This window comes from Dipodomys spectabilis, unplaced genomic scaffold (genome assembly GCF_019054845.1).
Source record: "Dipodomys spectabilis isolate Male_0828 unplaced genomic scaffold, ASM1905484v1 ptg000140l, whole genome shotgun sequence".
NCBI lineage: Eukaryota > Metazoa > Chordata > Mammalia > Rodentia > Heteromyidae > Dipodomys > Dipodomys spectabilis.
The window spans coordinates 30,760,921-30,784,582 of NW_024870817.1; the positions used below are offsets into that span (position 1 = coordinate 30,760,921).

General features: G+C 35.3%; 1 protein-coding gene across 2 annotated transcripts in view; it reads right to left on the reverse strand.

The window, feature by feature from the left end:
- The window catches only part of Cert1 (ceramide transporter 1), a 95,373-nt gene that overhangs the window by 33,415 nt on the left and 38,296 nt on the right, over positions 1–23,662 (reverse strand). For both annotated transcript variants that reach the window (XM_042691121.1, XM_042691119.1), the window contains exons 4-5: positions 4,089–4,196; positions 2,470–2,608 (exon numbers count right to left, since the gene is read on the reverse strand). In XM_042691121.1, coding sequence (XP_042547055.1) covers positions 2,470–2,608; positions 4,089–4,196 — 247 coding nt within the window. The remainder of the gene's footprint in view (positions 1–2,469; positions 2,609–4,088; positions 4,197–23,662) is intronic.

Consider the following 23,662-nt stretch of genomic DNA (forward strand, 5'->3'; position numbering starts at 1 on the left):
TAGAGAAGGCAATTCGATTTCAGAAGAACACTAGAGAGGTGAGAGTTATACAGAAAGAGAACACTGGAGATCAGCAGGTCTCTTCTAATTATTTAGGAAGTACTGAGAGTACCTGCAAATGCGGGAATTACAAATGCTAGGAAAAGAACCTTCAGAAAAGATTGCAGAGAACAGTAAACAAAGCTTACCTCTGGGAGCAGGAGAAAATACTGTTCCTAAAGTACAGACTGAAAACTTAGTAATTCATAAGGAACTACATATTCAATAGGCTTCAGTAGTAGGGTTGACTTAGTAGGGAAAACAGAATTACATTCCTGGAAGTTTATAATACTTTTAGTTTTTTTTTGAAAGTCCTAGGGAATGAACTCAGGGCCTACATTGTTCAAGACAAGCATAATACCACTTAGTCAAACCTGGAAGGCCAGTTTCTCATGCTATAAATGAAATGTTATATTACTTTGATGGTAGATTGTGGTAAGTTAAATACGCAAACTATAAACCCTGAATAGCTATGGGAATAACAAACAGGTATAAGAGTCAATAAAAGAGATACAATTATACACCTGAATTCAAAATAAGGCAGAAAAGGGGAACAAAAATAGACAAGTTACAAAAGATGAGAGAGCCAGGTGCTAGTGGCTCATGCCTACTCAGGAAGCTGAGATATGAGGTCTATAGTTTAAAATCAGCCTGGGTAGGAAAAGTCTGTAAGATTCTGATCTCCAATCCAGAAGTGGAGCTGTGGCACAAAGTGGTACAGTACTAATCTTGAACACAAAAGCTCAGGGATAGGACCCGGACCCTGACTTCAAGACCCATAATTAACCCACTCCCCCCCAAAAAAGGGGGGGGATATAAATTGATATTAAAGGTATTTTGTAATACCAAGAAATAAAACTATTATCAAGCAACCTACTTATATTAAGAATGAATTCAATGCTAGTAGGTAACACTACTATGATTTTTTTCTGCCTTCCCAGTCAAGAGAATAATTGAAAAACATTATGCTGATATCAGTACTATTTTGAGCAGTAACAACGGGAAAGTAAAAGGGAAATTAATCTAGTTAAAAGGTAAGTAAAAACCTTATCCTTTTTCTTAAAAATAAAAACTCAGTAAGCTATTGGGTATGGTGGCTAAAGTCTATAATCCCAGCTATCTGGGGAGTAAAGATCAGGTATTAAGGTTCAAGGCATGCAAAGGCACAAAAGCTCATTAAATTGTATCTCAATCAATAGCTGGGACTGGTAATGTAAGTTTGTGATCCCAAGCTACAAGGCACAATGGCCCATGCAATGGCATACACCTGCTATCTCAGAAAGCACAAATAGGAAGATAACAGTCTAGGCTTGCTGTTGAACTCACTGGTTTTCTATTGTGGAGGTAAATACACAAAACACACTTGATGATGGGAAGTCTTCCTTTATATTGTGCTGAATTCTATTTACTCAAAAATTATAAATGGTTTTCAATCATTGTTTATGAGGGATATTTCCTAGTGAGAGGAATAGAAAATAGAAAGTGATTTGCAGAATTATTAGTAATGGGCTGAGAAGGTGGCCCAGTGGTAGAGCGCCTGCCTTGCATGCCTGAGGCCCTGGGTTCGATTCCTCAGCACCACATAAGCAAAAAAGAAAAAGCCGGAAGTGGCGCTGTGGCTCAAGTGGTAGAGCGCTAGTCTTGAGCTGAAGAGCTGAGGGACAGTGCCCAGGCCCAGAGTTCAGGCCCTACGACTGGACCCAAAAAATAAATAAATAAAATAGAATTATTAGTAATTTTCTTAAAAAAAAAAAAAAAGGATGAGAGATGAGACAACAAGGAGAAAGAGATCAAATGATTCCAGATCTGAAAGGTTTAATAAATATACTTATTTCCTTTACTACTCATCAAGGGATAAATCTGTAAGACATAATAATGTGAAATGCTCTGTATTATCAAGATAACAAAACAAACAATATAATTTCAAAGTGCCCAATGGCCTTGGTATGAATGATGAAAAATGAATTAATGTGTATTACTGAAGTACTCAAGTCACAGGACACCAGGGAGGCTGAGATCTGAGGATCACAATTTAGCTGTCTGAAGCAAGCACCATCAAGAAAGTTCATGAGAATCTTATATCCCATTAAATACACACACATGTGCATGCATGGTCACACACACACACACACACACATACACACGTGTATCTACACACATATACACAGAAGTGAAGCTGGGCTTAAGTGGTACAGAACCAGCTTTGAGTAGAAAAAGTTAATGGACAGTGCTCAGGCCTTGAGTTCAAGCCCCAGTACTGTAGGCATTTAAGAAAAAAAAAAGTACTCAAGTTATATGAATACTTAAATCTGGCAGTTCACAGTACAGAGATTATTATTTCCTTTATTACATAAAGAAATTACCCATAAAATCAAGAGGCTTTAAATCATTCATTCTCTAAGTAAAAATACTGGCAATAGCCTGATTAACCTTTATCTCTTTGAAGTTCATCCTTGGAGACAGCATCAGCACAGGCATCAAAGTACTTCTGGAGAGTATCGACTTGTCTACATAGGATGTCTCTAAAAGTTTCCATTTCAGCCAGTTTTTCACGTAAACTGTGGCCTTTCTGCAAAATATAAAAAGGCAGAGGATATATAATCCAAGTGAAATAAAACTGGACTTTTTATTTGGTTCTATATTATTTCATCACCCTTTAAGGTTGCTACCTTATCACTGAGGGAATGAGAATTAGAGCTGTCAAGTTCACAGCAATACTCCTAGGAAGAGGCTTGAAACTGACTTAATCTAGTGCCTTGAAATTGATAAACCTATAGGAAATAAGAAATAATGTCTGATAATCAGCTAACATAATGTTAACATTTTCAAAGCAGAAGGATTTGTGAGGAAAAACTATGCCAGACTTTGAAATGAGCAAATCTATTATTGGGTACACTTTCAAAGTATTGGTGAACATGAGAGCCCAGAAGGGAAGATCGTATCTCACATAAAAGTTTTTTACTTCATTTATTATATTTGAACTATTTTACAACTCATTTAGTAGAAAACTAAATAATACATGTTATTCTTGTCTTCTTTATTGAGAATAAGATTGCTATGTAGCGTTGATTGGTCTCCAAATTGTGATGCTCCTGCTTCAGGCTCCTGAATACTGGAATTATAGGTGTGTACCATTATTAAACTTGGCCTGTATGGTGGTTTTTTTTTTTTTTTGCTTTTTTTGTTTGTTTCCTTGTGGAAGTAAGTGTGAACTCATGGCCTTGTGCTTGTTAGGTAGGTGCTCTACCAAATTAAACCATACCTCCAAGCCTTTTTGCTTTAGTTGTTTTTTCAATAGGGTCAAGTCTGGATTACAATTCTATTTATGCTTTCTGCCTGGCTTGAATAACATTCATGTGCCACTGCTTAGTGTATTTTTAGGATGCTTAAGATGGTGGTCTCTTGTTAACATTTTTCTTCAGCTAGCCTTAAACCATCTTCCTTCCGATCTCTATACCCTGTGTAGCTAGGACTACAAGTGTAAGCCATCATGCCCAGCTGATAAGTAATTTTTGTCCACAGAGATACAAATGACTTTGTCCTGCACATAGACATTTACCTGTGGATATCAGTCAGTTTGTATTGGCAGATTCATTTCAGTATAATTCATATTCTGCTTGAACTAATGAATGAAATAAAATCTCTGATATGTGTGTGGAGGTGGGTGTAGGTGTGTGGGTGCACACGTGCCTGGGCGCTGTCCTTGAGCTTTTGTGCTAAAGGCTATAGCACTCTTTGAGCCACAGGTTCCTTTCCGGATTTTAGGTGGTTAACTTGAGATAAGGGTCTTACAGACTTTCCTGCCTGAGCTGGCTTGAAACTGTGATCCTCAGATCTTAGCTCCCTAAGTAGTTAGGATTACAGGCATGAGCCATCAACACCCAGCATTTTGTATTTGTATAGTTGTGATTTTAAAAACTACTCTATAATAATATCAAATAAACTGAATTATAGAAAAGTTATTTCAGAAACCTATCAAGTTATGCTCATAATATCCAATACTAAGTTCAAATAATGTTGCCTTAACATAAGCATTCATAATCACAAACCTTAAATGAAGATGTGGATGTAGCAGAATAGCCACTTGCTCCAGATACCAGGGACACCATTGAACCATGTCGACGCAAGCTGGATTCTGATCCATATCCTGATTCAGTCTAAAAATAGAATAAAATCTACATGAAAAAATGTAAATACAAATCCTTAAGAGAAAACAAATCAACAAGGTTGGTATAAACAACTCTTAGAAATTTGAATTCACATAAAAAAGTCAATCCACTAATCAGTAATGTCTTTCAATAACTGTCACTTAAATTAAAAATGTATTCAGTACTTCCAACATTTTGGGCTAGTAGGCTAAACGAGTGTTTAATAGTAGGAAAATGACCTAATATAGTTACATGCAGAGACAGAGAGTAGAATGGTGGTTACCAGAGGCTAGGGAGGAAGAATAGACTATTTAGTGGGTATAGAGTTTAAGCTGGGGGAAGATGAAAAAGTTCTGAAGACAGCGTAATTGATGATGGCTGAACAGCAACATTAATATTCTTAATGGTACAGAATATTTGAAAATATTTGAAATATTTGAAAATGGTTAAAAAGTATTTGAAATATTTAAAAATGGTTAAAAAGGTAAATCTTACAATTTTTAAAATAAAGAAAAACCAGCCAAATGCTAATATTATCTCCATTATAAACAAGTATAAACCATTTAAATAGCTTGCTCAAAATTATAGAAAAGATTGATGGCAGTATACATTTTCTGTCACAAAATGCTTCTATGGGCCATAGCTAACATCTTCTCACTGTATTATATATGGCAAGACACACTTGATTTTTTTATTAACAAAATTTAGCCAAGTGCTGATGGCTCATGCTGGTAATCTTAACTACTCAGGAGGCTGAGACCACAGGATTATGGCCTGAAGCCAGTCCAGGCAGGAAAGTCATGAGACTCTTATCTCCAATAAACTACACAGAAAAAGCTGGAAGCGGCTCTGTGGCTCAAGAGGCAGAGTACTAGCCTTGAGTAAAAAGCTAAGGGATAGTGCCTAGGCCCAAAGTTCAAGCCCCAGGGCCTGCAGAAAAATATATAAACAGATATTATTAATTAAAAAAAATTAGTTACTATGCCAGATGCTGGTGCTCATGCTTGTAATCCTAGCTACTCAGGAAGCTGAGATCTAAGGATCATGATTCAAAGCCAGCCAGAGCAGGAAAGTGAGACTCTTATCTTCAATTAACTACAAAAAAAAAAAAAAAAAAAAAACCCAAACAAACAAAAACAAAAAACAAACCCAAAGGCCAGAAGTGGAGCTCAAGTGGTAGAGTATAGAGCACTAGCCTTGCACAAAGTTCAGGGACAGCATGCAGGCCCCGAGTTTGAGCCTCAGGACCTGCAAAAAGCAAAACAAAACTCCCATAAAATTCTGTATCAGAAAGAAAATTAAAGAATTTCAAGAAATTACTCAAATAGCTCAGATACTTACATGATTCTTTTATAAACAGAAATTAATCTGAATTGTCCACTTAAATCTAACTCACTATAATTTAGTTTGAATTTTATAATATTAAAGATTCTGAATATTTCCTTAAATTTTTTTTGGCAATCTGAACTGGTAGCTCATGTCTGTAATCCTAGTTTTTCCAGAGACTGAGATCTGAGGATCATGGTTTGAATCCCGCCTAGAGCTTCCAAGTCTGTGAGACTCTTATCTCTAAAAAAAAATCACCAAAAAGCCAGAAGTGGAGCTGTGGTTCCTGGAGGTTAGAGCACTAGCCTTGAGGGGGAAAAAAAAGTTCAGATAGCACCTAGGACCTGAGTTCAAGCTCCAAGATCAGCAACTAAATAAATAAAGCCAATGATCTTTAAAAATTAATATATGTTACAAAATGGGTTTTTCATATATATGTGTGTATATATATTTACATATATATGAATAAAACATACACACACAGTATGCTTCAATCATGTTTACCTCCCATCACTCTCTCTCATTCTCCTTTCCTGCTGATCCTCCGTATGTTCATGTCTTTTTGTTTGTTTCTAGTAGATTGTGCATATGACAGATCTAGTTTTCCTTGCAACCATAATCTCATTCTTCTTTATAGCTAAATAATACTCCACTATATATATATATATATATATATACATATATATACACACCACAATTTCTTTATCTATTATTCAGTTGTTGCACATTTAAGCTGATTCTATAAACTTGGTGATCACAAATTTTTGTTATAACAAACACAGATATGCACATATCTCTATTTTATTCTGCCTTTTATTCCTAGGAATAGTATAATAGGATCATGCAGAATTTCCATACTGATTTCTACAGTAGCTGTAAAGTTTACACTTATATGAGCAATATTTAAGGGTTCCTTCCTATCTTAGTATTTTCCCCAACATTTGTTGTTTAAATGTCTACAAGTTTGTTTGTTCGTTTTAGTTAGGACTTGAAATTGGGGCCAGGTACAGTCCCTGAGCTCTTTTGCTCAAGGCTTTGCTCTACCACTTTTAGCCACCATACCACCTCTGGGTTTTTGGTGGTTAATTAGAAATAAGAGTCTCAGGGACTTTCCTTACTGGCTGGCTTGGAATCTCAATAGTCAGATCTCAACCTCCCGAGTAGCTAGAATTACAGATGTGAGCCACCAATTCCAGGCTTAAAATGTCAACAGTTTTAAATCTGAATTCGAATAAATCTCTTTTCTCAATATATCAACAACCCTAAACAAAGCAAGTCAAAACTACTGATCTTTTTAAAGGTCTTAGAGTAAAATGCAAACATTAAAAGATTTCTTTATTACAACTTCTTTTATCCTCTTCTATTTCTTCAAGTTCCACTATTTCAAAACAGGTAATACGTTCTTAAAACATGAAAAAACAAAAGTGTCCATCTAGAATAACACTGATGCAATATATGTTAAGATAATATACAATAAATATATGCTCATTATGAATAGTGTTTCTAACTCTAATAAAGTTTCATTTAAACAAATTCCATCTTAAATTACAGAAATCAATGTAAGGAAAAAGGAAACAGCATATTTCTTAATATCAATTTTTTAGTATTCAATGAAGATTCACCATTATTACAGTAACATAATAAAAATTAAACAGCAGCACATAACAAAAATGAAACAGCAGTCTCATACATGAAAGGAATAGCTCAAATTGCCCTGATATATAATACCACTCTAAATTGGATTTCAATCAAAAAGTCAAATCTATCATCAAAAAATATTAAAAAATACTTTCTCTTAAGGGTCAAATTTCTAAAAAAGACATTGCCAAATTATTTAGAAAAGTGACAATGTTAAGATAGCACAAAATGTCAAGTAACAATACTTAAACTTATCAGTTGGTATGTGTGGCTATAAATTAAAACCAGAGACTACTACATCTGCCGTTTAGCTACACAGCTAATCCCCCAAGATATGTTTTCTGATTCAGTCCAAAGGGAGGATTGTCACAGGGAAGCACCTGGAATGTAAGGCCTATGGAATCATTTAGTGCATGATGGAATAGACAAATGTTCTCATTCACTGCCTATATCGACACTATTGTATGGCTTTAGAGTAATGTTACAAATATCCACAGGGCTCTTGGCAGAAAAAGTTTCTAACTCATAGAAGTTCCAGCAAGTAAAACTCAAAACATGCTTTCAAAAATTTCTAGTTATGATTTTGGAGTGAACACTTCAAAGGCATGTTGAACTTTTTCTTATTCCCTCTTTTCCACATGAAAGACAGTGAACTCATTCACAAGATCTAATCACCAATGAGTGTGTTTAAACACTTAAATTCTACCCAAAATAAATGAATTCAAATACAATTACCACAGGGGCATTTTCCTCTTTCAAAATATCTTCAATGAACTGTTTTGCAAAAGAGCTCTTTCCACAACTTATCAATGGAAGTAAGCAGTGTTGCTGAACATGTTTGCACAGACAAAAAATGTCCTTTGGTTCAGTGTAACACACATTGAAGCATCCTACTTAGAACAAAGTTTACTTGTAAATACCACAGTAATGAGACAAAAATCTTTTTTATATTAACATACTTCTATTTTTAAAAATCTTTTGGCCACTAGAGGGAGTCAGCAGCATTTTTCAAATGGTATGCTTAAAAGCCGATGAAAAGGTTACTATTGGTCAAAGTACAAACAGAAACCTCTGTACTAATTGCTTTCCATATATTTTTATCTTGTACCTTGACTTTTGAAAATATTTAAGCATACTAAACAATCTAGCTCAAAGGTAAGAGTTAAATAAAGTAGTCAAATGACTAAAATTTGAAAACTCCCTTAAAGTCATATCTGAATTTAATAGCTTGATTGTATGGGAGATAAATATTACTGTTCTACACAGGCAATTCATCAGTCCATCTATACCCTAAAAGAAGTTATATGAAATACAGAAAAAAAAAGTCTTAAAATTTTTAATACCACTTGTTTATAGAGAATTTTTTTCTTTAAAAACAAAAAATTTTAATATCACTTCTTTGTTGAGAAATTCTTTTTTTCTTAAAACCAATCTATTACAAGTAGCAAAGCAAAGAAATTAAGTAACTTCCTCATAGTGTCAAATGTTACCCAGTTATTATTATTAGTGGCATGGTTCCCCTTTCTTCCTTTGCCTGCCCAAAGGCAGGAATGGAGACTGTGTCTCCAATTCAAGGACAGGAAGAAAGAAAATGCAAGACAGAGACATTAAGATAATAACAATGGAGAACTTTGCTGAAATTAGAATTCTAAAACCCATTAGGAAATCAGTATACTGCATTGGTGAACATCAAAATACATCTACCTTCAATATTACTATTTAAAAGCAATATGGGAAGATTATCTATCTAAGCAAGCAATGTAATCAAGAGGATTGCAATTTAAAATGTAATATGCTGCATTTTTCATGTTCAATATCGAAATTTTTCAATATTGAAACTGTTGTAGGTTTTAAAATAATTACAGAATGCTCTTAAAGGAGATAGCTATAGCAGAAAAAACAGCATAACAAAGTCCATTAGACCAATCTCAACTAACAAAAAAAGCAGGAAGTGGAGCTGTGGCTCCAGTGGTAGAGCACTAGCCTTAGCACAAAAGCTCAGGGACAGAACCCAGGCTCTGAGTTCAAGGCCCCCCCCAAAAAAGAATCTATGATAAAAGGTGACTATGTATCTACTCTGACACTCTGAAACTGCATCTCATATACTTTTGATCCTCTCTTTTGAGGCAATCTAGAATGACTGTCTTTAGTCTTAGTGACAATAAAATGGGTTTAAGAAACAACTAAATGAATCAGATAAAGTTATAAGGGAAGTCTGATTTTTTCCATCTTAATTTTAGAAGCAAGTATTAAGAGATGAGGAATCTCTTTTGTGTTTTGTTTTGAGAGGACAGCTGGACAAATAGCTAAGTATTTAACTGTGTCTGATTGTACACACTTATGATCTTAGAATTTGGGAGGCTGAGACAAAAGGATCTACAGAGTTTGAGGTCAGCTTTGGCTACATAGGGAGAAACTATAGGAGGTCTTATAGAAAAGTGAATTGTGATGGAATAAGGGTATACCTTAATTGAAGAACTCTTGTCTAGCATGCAAGGTCCTAGTTGTGATTCCCAGTACTACAACAAATACAGTAGAATATAAAAATCTATGAACCAAGTCGAGGGCCCGTGGCACATGCCCGTAACCCTAGCTACTCAGGAGGCTGAGATCTGAGGATCATAGTTCAAAGCCAGCCTGGGCAGGAAAGTCCATGAGACTCTTATCTCCAATAAACCACTAGAAAACGAAGTGGTGCTGTGGTTCAAGTGGTAGAGCGCTCACCTTGAGCTGAAGAGCTCAGGGACAGTGCCCAAACCCAGAGTTCAAGCCCCATGACAAAAAAAAAAAAAAATTCCATGAACCATACAGAAGAATGTGAACAAAGAAAAATATGACACAGATGTTTCTCCAATCAAAATTTCAGTATATGCTTTTTTTTTAAAAAGAGGGAGAATAGTTGAGTAATTTTAAATGGGTACTTTATATATCAATTTAGCCAGTTAGAAATCACAGCAAAGACAAGTGTGTGTATTATATATGACAATAAATATGTTCACATATAACAGATATATTTATGACAATAAATGTATATATATATATATATATATATATGTACTGTTTAGTCTACTGTAGATTTTCTTTCCTTTGAAAGCTAAATAGTACTCCATTACACACGCACAGGTTTTGTCTTATTGAATTCATCCACTGATAAACACTTGGGTTGCTATATTTTAATGACTGAAAATTCTGCTATAGGCTGGGAATGTGGCTTAGTGGGTAGAGTGCTTGCCTAGCATGCATGAAGCCCTGGGTTCAATTCCTCAGAACCACATAAACAGAAAAAGCCAGAAGTGGCACTGTGGCTCAAATGGTAGAGTGTGAGCCCTGATCAAAAGAAGTTCAAGAATAGTGCCAGGATATGAGTTCAAGTCCAGGACTGGCAAAAAAAGAAAAAGCTGCTACAAATATTTCCAAAAATACTCATGATTCTTTAGGATTTATATCCAGAAAAGGATTGCAGGATGATATAATAATTCTATTTTATTTTATTTTTTTTGTCAGTCGTGGGGCTTGAACTCTGGGCCTGGGCACTGTCCCTCAGCTCTTCATCTTCAGCTCAAGGCTACCACTTGAGCCACTTCCGGTTTCTGAGTGGTTTATTGGAGATTAAGAGTCTCATGAATTTTCCTTGCCTGGGCTGGCTTTGAACCGCAATCCTCAGATCTCAGCCTTCTGAGTAACTGGGATTACTGCATGAGCCACGGGCACCCAACTTCTATTAAAAATTTTTTGGAATTTCCATATTGCTTTCTACCCTTGGCTATACTATTTCACAATCCCACCAACAGCACTTAAGAAAAATGATTAGAAAAATGATGTGAAGTTTCTTTACCTAAGTTTGCAAATATTTTCTCTCAATTCTGTGTAAGATATTCCTTTTCTGCTATGGTGATAGAGTAATGCAGAGGCTTTAAATTTTAAGTTAAATCAATTTGTCTATTCTTCTGTTGTCTAAGATTTCAGTGTCATATTTAATAAGTGATTACCAAAATTCAATGCTATAAAGCTTTTACCCCATATTTTCTTCCAAAGGGTGTGTTAGCTTGGACCTACCTTTAGGTCCTTTATCCCTCCCTCCCTTTTTTTCCCCAGTACTGGAGATTTAATTATAGGCCTGAGCACTGTCCCTGACTTCCTTTTTGCTCAAAGTCAGCATACTACCAACTCGAGACACAGCACTATTTCTCACTTTTCCTGTGATTAGAGATAAGTTTCACAGGCTTTCCTGACCAGGCTGGCTTCAAACCATGATTCTCCGATCTCAGCTTCCAGTGTAGCTAGGATTACAGGCAAGAGCCACCAGCACCTGACTCCTATCCCTTTTGAATTAATAGTTTTATGTAGTATGAGGAAAGAGTCCAACACTACTTATGTGGATATCATTTGCCTAACACTAGTTGTTGTTTTTTTTAGTATGTCTTTTCTCATTGAGTGGTTTTTTTAACATCCTTCCCCAAAATATTTTGATCATACATTCAAGCGCTTATTTCTGGGCTGTCTATATCACTGACCTAGATTGTTAGGACCCACCATGACCATCCCAGGAGAGCAAGCAGGCACAGGAGAAAGATTATTAAGGTTTATTAGAGGGGCCATATCTTCCCCTAGGTAAGGGAACATATGGTGTCTGCCCCTATCCAGGTGGGTAGCTTTGGGGGTAGTAGCAAGTTAAGTGCACAGGTAGGTCTAGGGGAAGAGAGGGAGTCAACAGTTATATAGCAAGAACTCTAGGGCAGGGAGGAGCTCAGGTCTGGGTGGAGCTGAAGACTGGACTTGGGAATGCTAACATAGATGTCTTTTGATAAGTATTCATACTGTTTTGATTTCTGTAGTTTTGTAAGTTTCAAAAATTAGGAAGTATCAGCCCTCTGTTTTGTTTTGTTTGGCTATTTGAGGTACTTTGGGATTCCTACGTAAAGTTTAGATGGCTTTTTAAAATTTTGGATGAGTTTTCCTCTTGACTGTTGAGTCAGAGTCTCCCTTTGTAACTCAGGGTAGCCTGCCTAAGCCTCCTAAATGTTGAGTCTAACATGCAAGAAATTTTCTGATTCTGAAAAAAAAAAGACACTAGAAATGTGATAGGCACTGAATTAGATAGGTTGATAGGTAAATCACTTTAGATACCACCACAGATAGTTGAACAATATTAAATTTTCTATATGCATTTCCTTTTATTTGTATTTCCTTCATATCTTTTTTTTTTTTTTTGGTCAGTTGTGGGGCTTGAACTCAGAGCTTGGGCCGCTGTCCCTGAGATTTTTTTTGTTCAAGGCTAGTGCTCTACCACTTGAACTTGAGCCACAGCGCCACTTCCTTTTTTTTCTTGGCAGTTAATTGGAAGAGTCTTATGGACTTTCCTGCCCAGGCTGGTTTTGAACCATGATCCTCAGATCTCACCCTCCTAAACAGCTAGGACTACAGGCATGAGCCACCAGCGTCCAATCTTCCTTTGTATCTTTTAGCAAATTTTGCACTTTCACTGATCAAGTCTTGGTAACTACTCTTTTTTTGATGCAATTATAAATTATTCTTGTAATTTCCTTTTCAGATTATTCAGTGCTGATGCACAGGAATACAAATGATTTTTGCATGTTGACATTGCTTCTACTGTTTTGTTGAATTCACTTACAATCTTATGTTTATGTAAAGAGTTCCCTATTTATACATTATCATCTGTGAACAAGCAATTTTACTTATTTCCAAGTTAGATGCCTTTTACTTTCTTATCTAGTTGCTCTGGCTAAAATGTCTAGTATTATGTTGAATAAAAAGTGAAAATGGCATCCTGATACCAGATGAAAGCCTTTAGTCTGTCACCATTAAGTGTGATGTTCATCATAGGCTTTTCATATATGGATTTTAGTCAGGTTCCTTCTAGTCCTAGTTTGTTAATGATCAGCCAAACTCTGTCAAAGGACTCTTTTGCACTGACATGACCATAAGTTTTTTTTTCTTTTTTGCACTGTTTTTATTAATTGGTATTTTTCATTGATATTTATGTTACGCCATCTTTGTACTTCAGGAATGTATCTCACTTGATTGTGGTATATAATCCTTAAAATATACAGACAAATTTGGTTTGCAATTCTTTTTTGGGGGGGCTGTCATGGGGCTTGAACTCTGGTCCTAGGTGCTGCCCCTCAGCTCTTCAGCTAGCTCAAGACGAGTGCACTATCACTTGAGCCACAGCACCATTTCTGGTTTTCTAGTAGTTTACGGGAGATGAGAGTCCCATGGACTTTCCTGCCTGGGCTGGCTCTGAATCGCGATCCTCAGATCTGTCTCTTGAGCATCTAGATTACAGGCGTGAGCCACCAGCACCTGGCTGGTTTGCAAGTATTTTGTTGGGAATTTCTGCATCATTTTGTTCATAAAGATATTAATTATAGTTTCCTTATCGTTGCTTGCTGTTAGTAATACTGTAATGTCCTTGTAGAGTAAGTTAGGTGGTGTTCCATCCTAATCAATGTTTTGGGAAAATGTGGGGTTATTAGTTCTTCTTCAAATGTTTGGTAGAATTCACCAGTGACTCTATCAGGTCAAGGACTTCTTGGCTGGGATATGTTGTGTGTGTTGTAATAGGGATTTAAACGCAGGGTCTCAGCTTGCTTGGATAGGTTACTTAATCGACACTGTACCACTGAAGCTATACCTCAAATCCTGCCTTCTACTTTTACTTTGGAAATGGAGCCTTGAAATACTTTCCTGACTGTGGTTGGCTTCAAACCATAATCTTCAGGATTTTAGCCCATGAGTAGCTAGGATGATAGGTGTGAGCCATTGGCACCAAGGTGGAATTGAAGTAACTTACACTGGTGATAATGAGGGACTTCTATCATTTTGGCTATTTCCACTATGCTTTACTACATTTTTTTTTTGTCACATTTCCTGAATTACCATCCTTCTTGAAGCTTACTTGAGGTTTTTGTTGTTTTGTTTAGAAATTTTGGTAGTGTTTGAATTTCTTTACTTTCTTTCATATGATTACCTTGTGCCCCTATCTGTATATTTTCTTTTCTTTTTTTTTTTTGGGTCCGGTCGTGGGGCCTGGGCACTGTCCCTCAGCTCTTCAGCTCAAGGCTAGCGCTCTACCACTTGAGCCACAGCGCCACTTCCGGCTTTTTTCTTTTTGCTTATGTGGTGCTGAGGAATCGAACCCAGGGCCTCAGGCATGCAAGGCAAGCGCTCTACCACTGAGCCACCTTCTCAGCCCCTATCTGTATATTTTCTATGGCTATTTTCCTTGTGGTTACCACAGATGTTTGGGTTAACATCATAAAGTTATAACAATATAATTAGAATTCTAGTTTAATTTCTCATATGCAGGAAACTGTGAATAAAAAGTTATACTAATAGCTTTTAGACTAATAATTGTTTTTGAAAAATGTAGTACTCTCTTACAAAGTACAATTACTTACAACTTGGGGGGGGAGGGAGAAATTGGGGAGGTGGGGAGAGAAGGGATGATAGGGAAAAACAAAGGAGGAGGTAACAATGATCGACAGGAAATGCACTCATTACCTTACTCATGTAACTGTAACTCCTCTGTATAGCATCTTTACAATAAATATATATTATATAAATAAAGAAAAGTAAAATTACAATGTCATTAACTTCTGTAACTGTTATTATTTATCTTTTCTGGGACTAAGACCTTTACTTTTTCAAATAACTGAGTTAGTGACTAGTTTGCTTATATTTTACCTTGTAAGGAAGCATTTCTTATATGAGTAACATTGTATTTCTTGAGTTTTCTTTATTTCCTCACACTTTTGAAGGATAGTTTCACCAATTTTTTTTTTTTTGGTGGGGGGATCTAGTACTTGCTAATAAGCAAGTGCTCTCTACCATTTGAACTATTTTTCTAAAGCCACACATAGAATTCTTAGTTTAAAGCTTTATTTCTTCAAATATTCATTTTAGCTGTTATCCTCTTTTCTGGAACTCTCAAAATGTGCAAGTTGGCCTATTTGATGATGTCCTATGAATGCGCTTTCTTTCCTTCAAACTTTTTTCTGTTGAGACAAATTTCAACTGCCATATATTCAACTTCCTCAAACTTACTGTTGAAGCTATCTAGTGAATTTTTCATTTCAATTTTCTTTTCAGCTCTAGAATTTCTCTTAAGGTTTTTAGGTTTTCTCTTTATTGTTATTTCTATTTTCTTTATATACTGCTTTAATTCTTTAAAAATATCAGTAGATATTACTTACTTTAATGTCTTTGCTTAGCACATTAATTATTAAAATCTTTTCCAGGGGCAAGTTTCTGTAAATTTTTTCCTTTGGAAAAGGCACAAACTTTTCTCTTTCTTTGAATAAATTTTGATGTCTTCTTGCAATATGAGGACATGTAAATGTAATAGTGTGCAGCACAGAAAAACGTTTTTCCCCCGTGTGAGCATCTGTGTGTTTGTGTGTTAATATGATATAGGTAGTAGTCTCAGTGATAAATTGCTGGCTGGAATGTAAGTTCTTATTTCTTTCTGAGCCTTCAACCCATCCCTGAACATGCAGTCACATTCTAATTTCTCCTTTATAGGCTGTATGTGTGCAAGCACACATATGTTAAGGCCAGTACGGGGCTTAAACTCAGGATATCATGCAATTTGCATTTTCCCTCAAGGTTGTGTCTCTACCACTTGACCCACAGCTCCACTTCAGGTATTTTCTTTTGTCTGTTTTTTGTTTTTGCTGGCTAATTGGATTTCTGCCTGGGCTTACTTTGAACCACAATCCTCAGATCTCAGCCTCCTGAGTAGCTAGTATTAGAGGCATGAGTCACTGGTTTCCAGCTAAAAATATCTCAATCTTTAATGTTTGGCTTCCAAAGGAGAAAATGAAGAAAGGGAAGGGTCCTGGGTTTTTAAATACTGTAGAAATATCTTTAGTTGGAAGAAAAGTAGCTTGCCACAATGGGTAGGGAGGTAAAACAAAGGCTGCTCACCTCTTTGCTTGCATCTGTGTAATAAAAATGAGACAGTGATCAAAGCATAGGGGGAGCTGGCGCCTTTGTGTTCAGTTCTCTTACAAGTTCTGTACTGGTTGTTCCGGGAACACATATACAGATCCCTGCCATGACAATGGAGGTAGGCTGGAGATGGGTGGCTACTATTGTGGTAGAAGCTGAAAATGGCCAAAATAAATAGCAATTTACTACCTGAGAGCTGTAAGTCTTCAGTAGCCTTAAGAGTTTTAAACCAGATAGATTTGCTAATCCAATTGCTTTCTAGACAGGGAGATAGATTTCTGCCATCTTCCCTACATCTTCTTTCCTTTCATAATGGTTTAGAGGGAAAAGTACACAGAACAAGAAATTATTCCAAAATAAAGAGTAATTATCTGGATTATAAGTCTGGAGATATTTTGTATTCCCTTTTCCTTTAATGAGAAATTATTACTTTAGCAGGCTGGAGTGGGGAAAATCAGTAAAAATGTATGTAGAAAAAACTGCAGCAATCACTCTAAAAGGCTTGATAGGAATTGTTAAGTCTACCTTAGTGAGGAAGGAGTTTTTAGAAATAAAAGATTATTTTTTCATTTTGGTTTTCAACTATGAAGTCAATTAAAAAAAAAACAAATTAAGTAGAAAAAGAAACCACAAACATTTTAGCAGATTGTTTACTCACTGGTCCATATCTTAGCTATGGTAAATAATGCTGCAATGAACATTGCTGGTAGCTTTCGTGTGGCCTTGTCTGTGATCATATGGGTAAATGCCCAGGAGTAGGATTGCTGGGTCATAGTGAGCTCTATGTTTAGTCTTCTGAGGAATCTCCATACTGAACAAGTTTACGTTCCCAGCAACAGTGTAGTAGCATTCCCTGTTATTATGCCAGCATCTGTTGTTATGCTATCTTGATAATGGCCACTCTAACTGGAGTGAGGTGGAATCTCAATGTTGTTTTGAATTCCATTTCTTTTCTGGTCTGAGATGTTGAACAATTTCTTCATGTGTGTATTGGCCATTCTTTTTTTTTTTTTTTTTGTCGGAGTGGGTCTTGAACTCTGGGCCTTGGGGCACTGTCCTCAGCTCTTCGACTCAAGGCCAGCATTCTACCACTTGAGCCACAGTGCCACTTCCACCTTTTTCTGCTTATGTGGTCTGAGAAATTGAACCCAGGGCCTCATGCATGCAAGGTTCTACCACTGAGCCACCTTCCCAGACCCTATTGGCCATTCTTATTTCCTCTCCAGAGAAGTCTCTTTTTAATTCTTTAGTCCACTAATTAATAAGGTGGTGTTTCTTTGAGGATTTCTTTTAGGGTTGGTTAATTGTTTGGGCTCTATTTCAGATATTTCAGATATGAGGGCCTTGTCTGTTGTATAGCTAGTGAAGATCTTCTCTCAATCTGTGGGATTTCTATTTGTCTTGATAGCTATGCCCTTTGCCATGTGGAAGCTCTGTAGTTTAATGCAATTCCATTTATACAGTCTTTCTTAAGATATGGAACAAAAAAATGTGGTATTTATGAAATAAGCCAGACCAAAGAAGCATAGGCTCCATAGTTTCCCTCATCTGTAATAATCAGTACATGCCTAGGATAGTCGTAGCAAAGGTTCACAATAGCCCAGTAGCTATGTACATATGACCAAATAAAATGAGGCTAAATGAAATGATCTCCTTGATGTGGAAACAAGAGGGTTTTTTTGTTGTTGTTTTTCTTTCTTTTTAGTGTACTGTATGCAGATAATTCTTTTGACTTTTGTTTTTCTCCTCTGGTTAATTCCCGCAGTCACTATTTCCGATTTGGGTTCACCCAAAGGGTAAACTAGTACCTTATTTATATAACTGTAACTCCTCTGTACATCAACTTTACAATAAAGTAAAATTTTAAAAAAGAATACTCATTGTTCAATATTCTTATATCTTTAAGTTTTATTTGTGTGGGGATAACACCCACATGGAATGGCTTTTGAAAGAACTAAAATGGAAAGGTATCTGTTTTTCTTTTATCTTTTCATAGATTAGAGGGGTAGGAAAGAATAATGTACTAGGAGCTCAATAGTAATATAAGCATTGCTATCTTTAACTTCATCTTGTCAACACATCAACAATGTTTATCAAAACCCAGGCACCTACTCACGTCTGTAATTCTAGCTACTCGGTAGGCTGGGATCTGAGGATGGCAATTCAAAGTCAGCCAAGGCAGGAAAGTCCATGAGACTCTCATCTCCACCAGAAAACCAGAAGTGACACTGTGGCTCAAGTGTTAGAGCACTTGCCTTGAGCTGAAGAGTTGAGGGACAGTGCCCAGGCAACAAAAAAGTTTATTTAGCAACTAAAATTAGAAAACTGTCACTATGTGTAAGTGATGCCACCCACCCACAGATTATTTTCCATTTCAAATCTAGAAAAAAACAGAATCCCAACTGTCCCATTGATTGCCAGAAATATCACCTGGCTAAATTCAAACATAGCATTAAACTACTGACCAAAGATGACTTTTCCACAGCATATAATGACATTTTCTTTAGTATCTATATAGTAATAATATAGAATTTATTTAACTGGGTTTTTCCTTATCTTTTTCATACCTAAAAGAGAAACATTTTATAAAAAAATTATGAACTAACAGATAGAGAAATAAGCAGAAAATCTTGTTAGTTCCAAATATATGATTATTAGAAAGCCTTACAAATCTAGTCAAATAAATTAAAAATTGTACTTATAAGACATTATATTATATATAGATATGCTATTGACTCCTTCCTTCAAATACAAATAAATGTGCAACTAGCTAGAGCTGATAAAAAAAAAAAAATGACCCGTTTACATTAACCTGGTACAAAACAGCAATCAGATTCTTTTTTACTTTGAGAAATGCCAAGAGATTAGAGCATCAGGAGCTGAAGCTTAAATTAAGCAAAAAGACCAGCAGAAAGTCATGACAAACTAGCAAAAACAGAAACTAAGCATGGATAAGTAAAAATTATGAATAATAAGAATTATCACATAGAAGAAATAGTAGGATGGAATTAACCTAGATTAAATGTAGCTGGGGACAGGAGCAGGCAAAGTACCTGAGGTTTTATTTTGTTTTGCTTTAAATAAGAACACTCAAAGTATAACATGTTATGCTGAGGTTTGGGTTCTTTAGGAAGAATGGAAGGATAATGTAGAGATGAAGAAAGGAGAACATGAATGAAGTATTTAATATGCATGTATGAAAAAGGAACAAAGAAACCCGCTGAAACTGTTTTGAGAAGGGGGGAGATGAGATGAAGAAGCCTGGCAGAATGGGTAAATCTTATATACATATAAGAAAATATCACAATGAAATCTAGCTTAAAAAACAGCAGGTAACAAAGACTAACAAATTTACTTCCTTTCAAAGTCCACTGTATTGTTGATAGTTATGTTTATTCCAGGGCAGATACATACATACACATACATACAGACACAAACATACATCCTGTCCTAAGGAAAAACTATCATATTTCCTGCTTGATTTAATAAATGAAATTAACTGTGAAAGACTATATTTAGAAGTTTAAAAACCTAAAAAAAAATGATTCCCTAACCATGAAGGATTATTACATACAACTAAGTAATTATCTCCTACTATTATGAATAACTAACTAAACTCCTGATCTTATTAGCAAAACACTCAGAGAAAAAGGAGGTTTATGTGATTTGTTAATGAAGGTCAGTTGTGACTCTGTACAAATTACCTAAGAAATGGCAGAGCTGTGGCTACTTTGATAGTTACTAGATTCATCTTTCTTTCAAAATTTGAAACTCAAATGTAAAGAGGAAATTAAAGACTTGTATGTCTTTTCCTTTTTCATCGTAAGATACCAATAAATCATTTCAATACTCATATAATTACTTCTTTAAAGCATACACTAAAGTAGTAAAGAAAATTATATTTGTATTCTCAAGCCTTTTCCAATTAAACCATATTGAAATGTAAAGTTGTGTGTATGGTAATAAATTATAAAGCACATAAGTATAGAAAGGACTCCTTGTTTTGGTTAATAAAAATGTTCTATTATTATTGTTAAAGTAAAATGCCACATACAGATTATATCACTTTATAAGACCTTGATATTAAAAGCTGTTAAGGGATAAAAGGTAAATTCACCAGGGGCTGGTGGCTGGTTTTTATAATCCTTGCTACTGGAAGGCTGGGATCTGAAGATCTGGGTTCAAAGCCAGCCCAGGCAGGAAAGTCTGTGAGATTCTTATCTCTGATTAGTAAAAAGAAGTAGAACTTAGGCTCAAATAATAGAGGGCCAGCCTTGAGTGAAAAAGCTAAGAGGTAGCACCCAGTCTTAATACTGGCACCATTAAAAAAAAAAATACATTCTATTAGCTAGTATTATCTAGGTTATTTTTAATTAGTTGCTTAGTCAAAAGGAAACCTAGTATGAAGCAAAAATTTGGAAAATTAAAATCATGCAAATCCAGGGATAGCAGAGGGGAGATATTTCATTATGGCAAATAACAACTTTTTTTGGGGGGGAGGGGACAGTGGGAGATTGAACTCAAATAATTACCTCCAAGACAAATAATTGAAGACAAATAATTACCTCCAAGGACCATCAAATAGCCTGAGCAGTTCAATTTTCAAAAGACATTTAAAGAGGATACAATTTGGGTGACACCACCATGGGGTTATTTTTGGAGGGGGGACCTTCTTTATACTTAATGTCATTTGATGTAAAATATGTATTTCTTAGGCTGAACATAAGCCCTCCTCCCCAATTGTGTATTTTTCTATAATTTCCAATGCTCTGGATAATATTCACAATATGGAGAAAAATCAGTGTGGTCCATAACCACCAAAATATTAGCAAATGCTAAAGTTGCTCCTTCATGGAAATAATGTCATGTTCACCACAAGTTCTGTCAGAGCCAAGAAGCTGTTCAACTTTTTCATGATGATTCTTAAATCTGCTAGTGCTAAGAAAGCCTTCTTGAGTGTTTTTTTTTTTTTTTTTTGGGGGGGGGGGGCGGGGAGGAAATTGGAATGGAATGGAATAGCGTATTTCTTTCACAGTAAGCAGAAACTGTTTAGTCAGTATCACATGATATTTAATTTTAGGAGATTCTAGGAATAATATTAGAAATATTAAGAAATACTAGCATCAATAACTAGTTTTTCCACACTTCTCTGATAAACTTGTTATGCAGAAATGCTCTATGAAGCCCTTTAATAATACATGGCCATTTCTTTTTTTTTACCAAAATAATGCTCATTTAATCCAAATTTAAAAAATCATCTTAACTGTATATGTTTATGTATGCGTATGTGTATGCCTTTTAGTTTACAAAGAATTTTCACAAACACCAAAGACAAAATGGGAGATGAAGATTAAAAAAAAAACTCAAAAATAACTTGTATTGTCTCAAGTCATAAGGAGTCTATGATTAAAATAACTTGTAGGATGGCAGAAGTATTTCCCAGCCACAGCCCGGGTTCTCCAGTTAGATAGATCTAAGTCTAAATGCTAGCCCCCTTTACTAATAGTTTAACCATGGATATTTAACTTAATCACACTGTGCCTCAACTATCTAGTCCTTAAAAATAAGATAATCATGCTAATTTTATATGGATGTATGAATGAAACAATATATTATGTAAAAAAGTACATGTGGTGTATATTAATCCTCAAAATGTTCATTATCAGTAATTATAAAGCTCTGTAACGTAGAACTATTTGTTTTGCATGGAAGAGGAAGAGGGGAAAAAAGAGAGAGTAAATATATACATAAAATCTATCAATATCAATATTAAAGGATACTTACCATAATGAATATAAGAGCCTTCAACAACTACTTTCAGATATTAAAAATTACTAAAACCTACCAGGTAAACTCTATACAAGCCCCATTCTTCCACCTCCACAGAAAGTGCAATGACCAAGGATCTATCTACTATCCCAAGAACACCATCTAATCATTCTAAGAGCAGTTAGTGCACTGAAGAAATAACTGAGAAATGAACTAAATGAGCTGGAATTATAGGAGCTCAGATCAGATGTGAAGTACAATTCTTGGTTTATCAGGCCTGTGGATTATTTTTTGTACCTGTTTGTTTTTGTTTGGGGATGATGGGATGGCAATATATATTGCATATTCTATCTCTCTTCCTGTAGACCATTTACCAAGGTCACCAATTTAGTACTCAAGCAGTGCTAGAAGTCAGGATTGAATTTTATTATTTGCAAGACATACTACAGAATCTAGTGCTAAAACACTAATCAATATAATGTATATTGCCCACTATAGAAATCCAAGAGTAGGAAGTGAGTTCATATTGCATACATATGGTAGAAAAACTCAGATAATATGCTAATTTTTAAGAAATTTGTTGTCAAACAATTTAAGTTTACTAAGGCTTAACTGTTAGGGAGAGGATAAATCAAACCCTAAGACATCATGGACTAAAAGATAGTATACTCTCAGGCAAAGTCCTTAATAATTACTATTATTTATTATTTTTTTTGTTGCCAGTCCTGGGGGCTTGAATTCAGGACCTAGGTGACATTTTTGAGCCTTTGTGCTCAAGACTAGTTGTTCCACCATTCTGAACCCCACCCCAGCACCATTTCTGACTTTTTAGTAGTTAATTGGAGATAAGACTCAAACTTTCCTGCTCAGAGTGGTTTTGAACCATGATCCTCAGATCTCAGCCTCCTGAGTAGCTAGCATTATAGACGTGAGCCAATAGTACCTAGCTAAAGTCCTTAATTTTAATATAAATCTGTTTAATCTGTTTCCTCTTCTACAAAATAATATGTTCCTTACTTCTCAGCATGCTTAAAAGGAAATGAAACATATAAAGCACTTACAACAAGCAACTATTACTTGGTGATTCTCCAAACATACGTCCATGGGATTGAGGATGTAGCTCAGTGGTAGAAAGTGAAAACAAAATGGGGGAGGGGAGTAAGAAACAGAAGCAAAGAAAAAAGAAGTTCCTACCATAATCAGCACTGTCTTCACAATTTCATGTTAGGTTTGAAGGTCAAGACAACTATGTGTGTTTATATAGTAAAATTACTAAATTTAACAGTCAATATTTCTTAATGAATAAGAAAACACTTCATTAACTCCAATTCTTGGTCTATGAGAAAATAAAGTCATCAAAAACATTTTGATGATTATGTCTGTTAACAACATTTGCAGTTTCTCCTTTCTATGCTAAATAACTAAAAACTATGTATTTTTAGAATTCATATTTAACTGAAATATTCATTGATATGATGTTTATTTGGCATTAACACAGATTTTACTCTTGTACATTAAATAACTACTGGCAATAGTAATTAAAAATTGTCTTCAAATAAACTATCCTTAGAAATAAGAAAATGTATTAACATTATACAAGCCTGCAACTGAGTCATTTTTCTTTGAAAATGCTAAGCACTCGGCATTTTTCTAAGAACTTAAAATTACCAAAAATCTGTTATCTCAGCTTAAGAACCATTGATTTGAGAGACAAAGATTTTATCTATTCATTATTCAGTAATAAAAAGAAATCAACATTATGAAATATA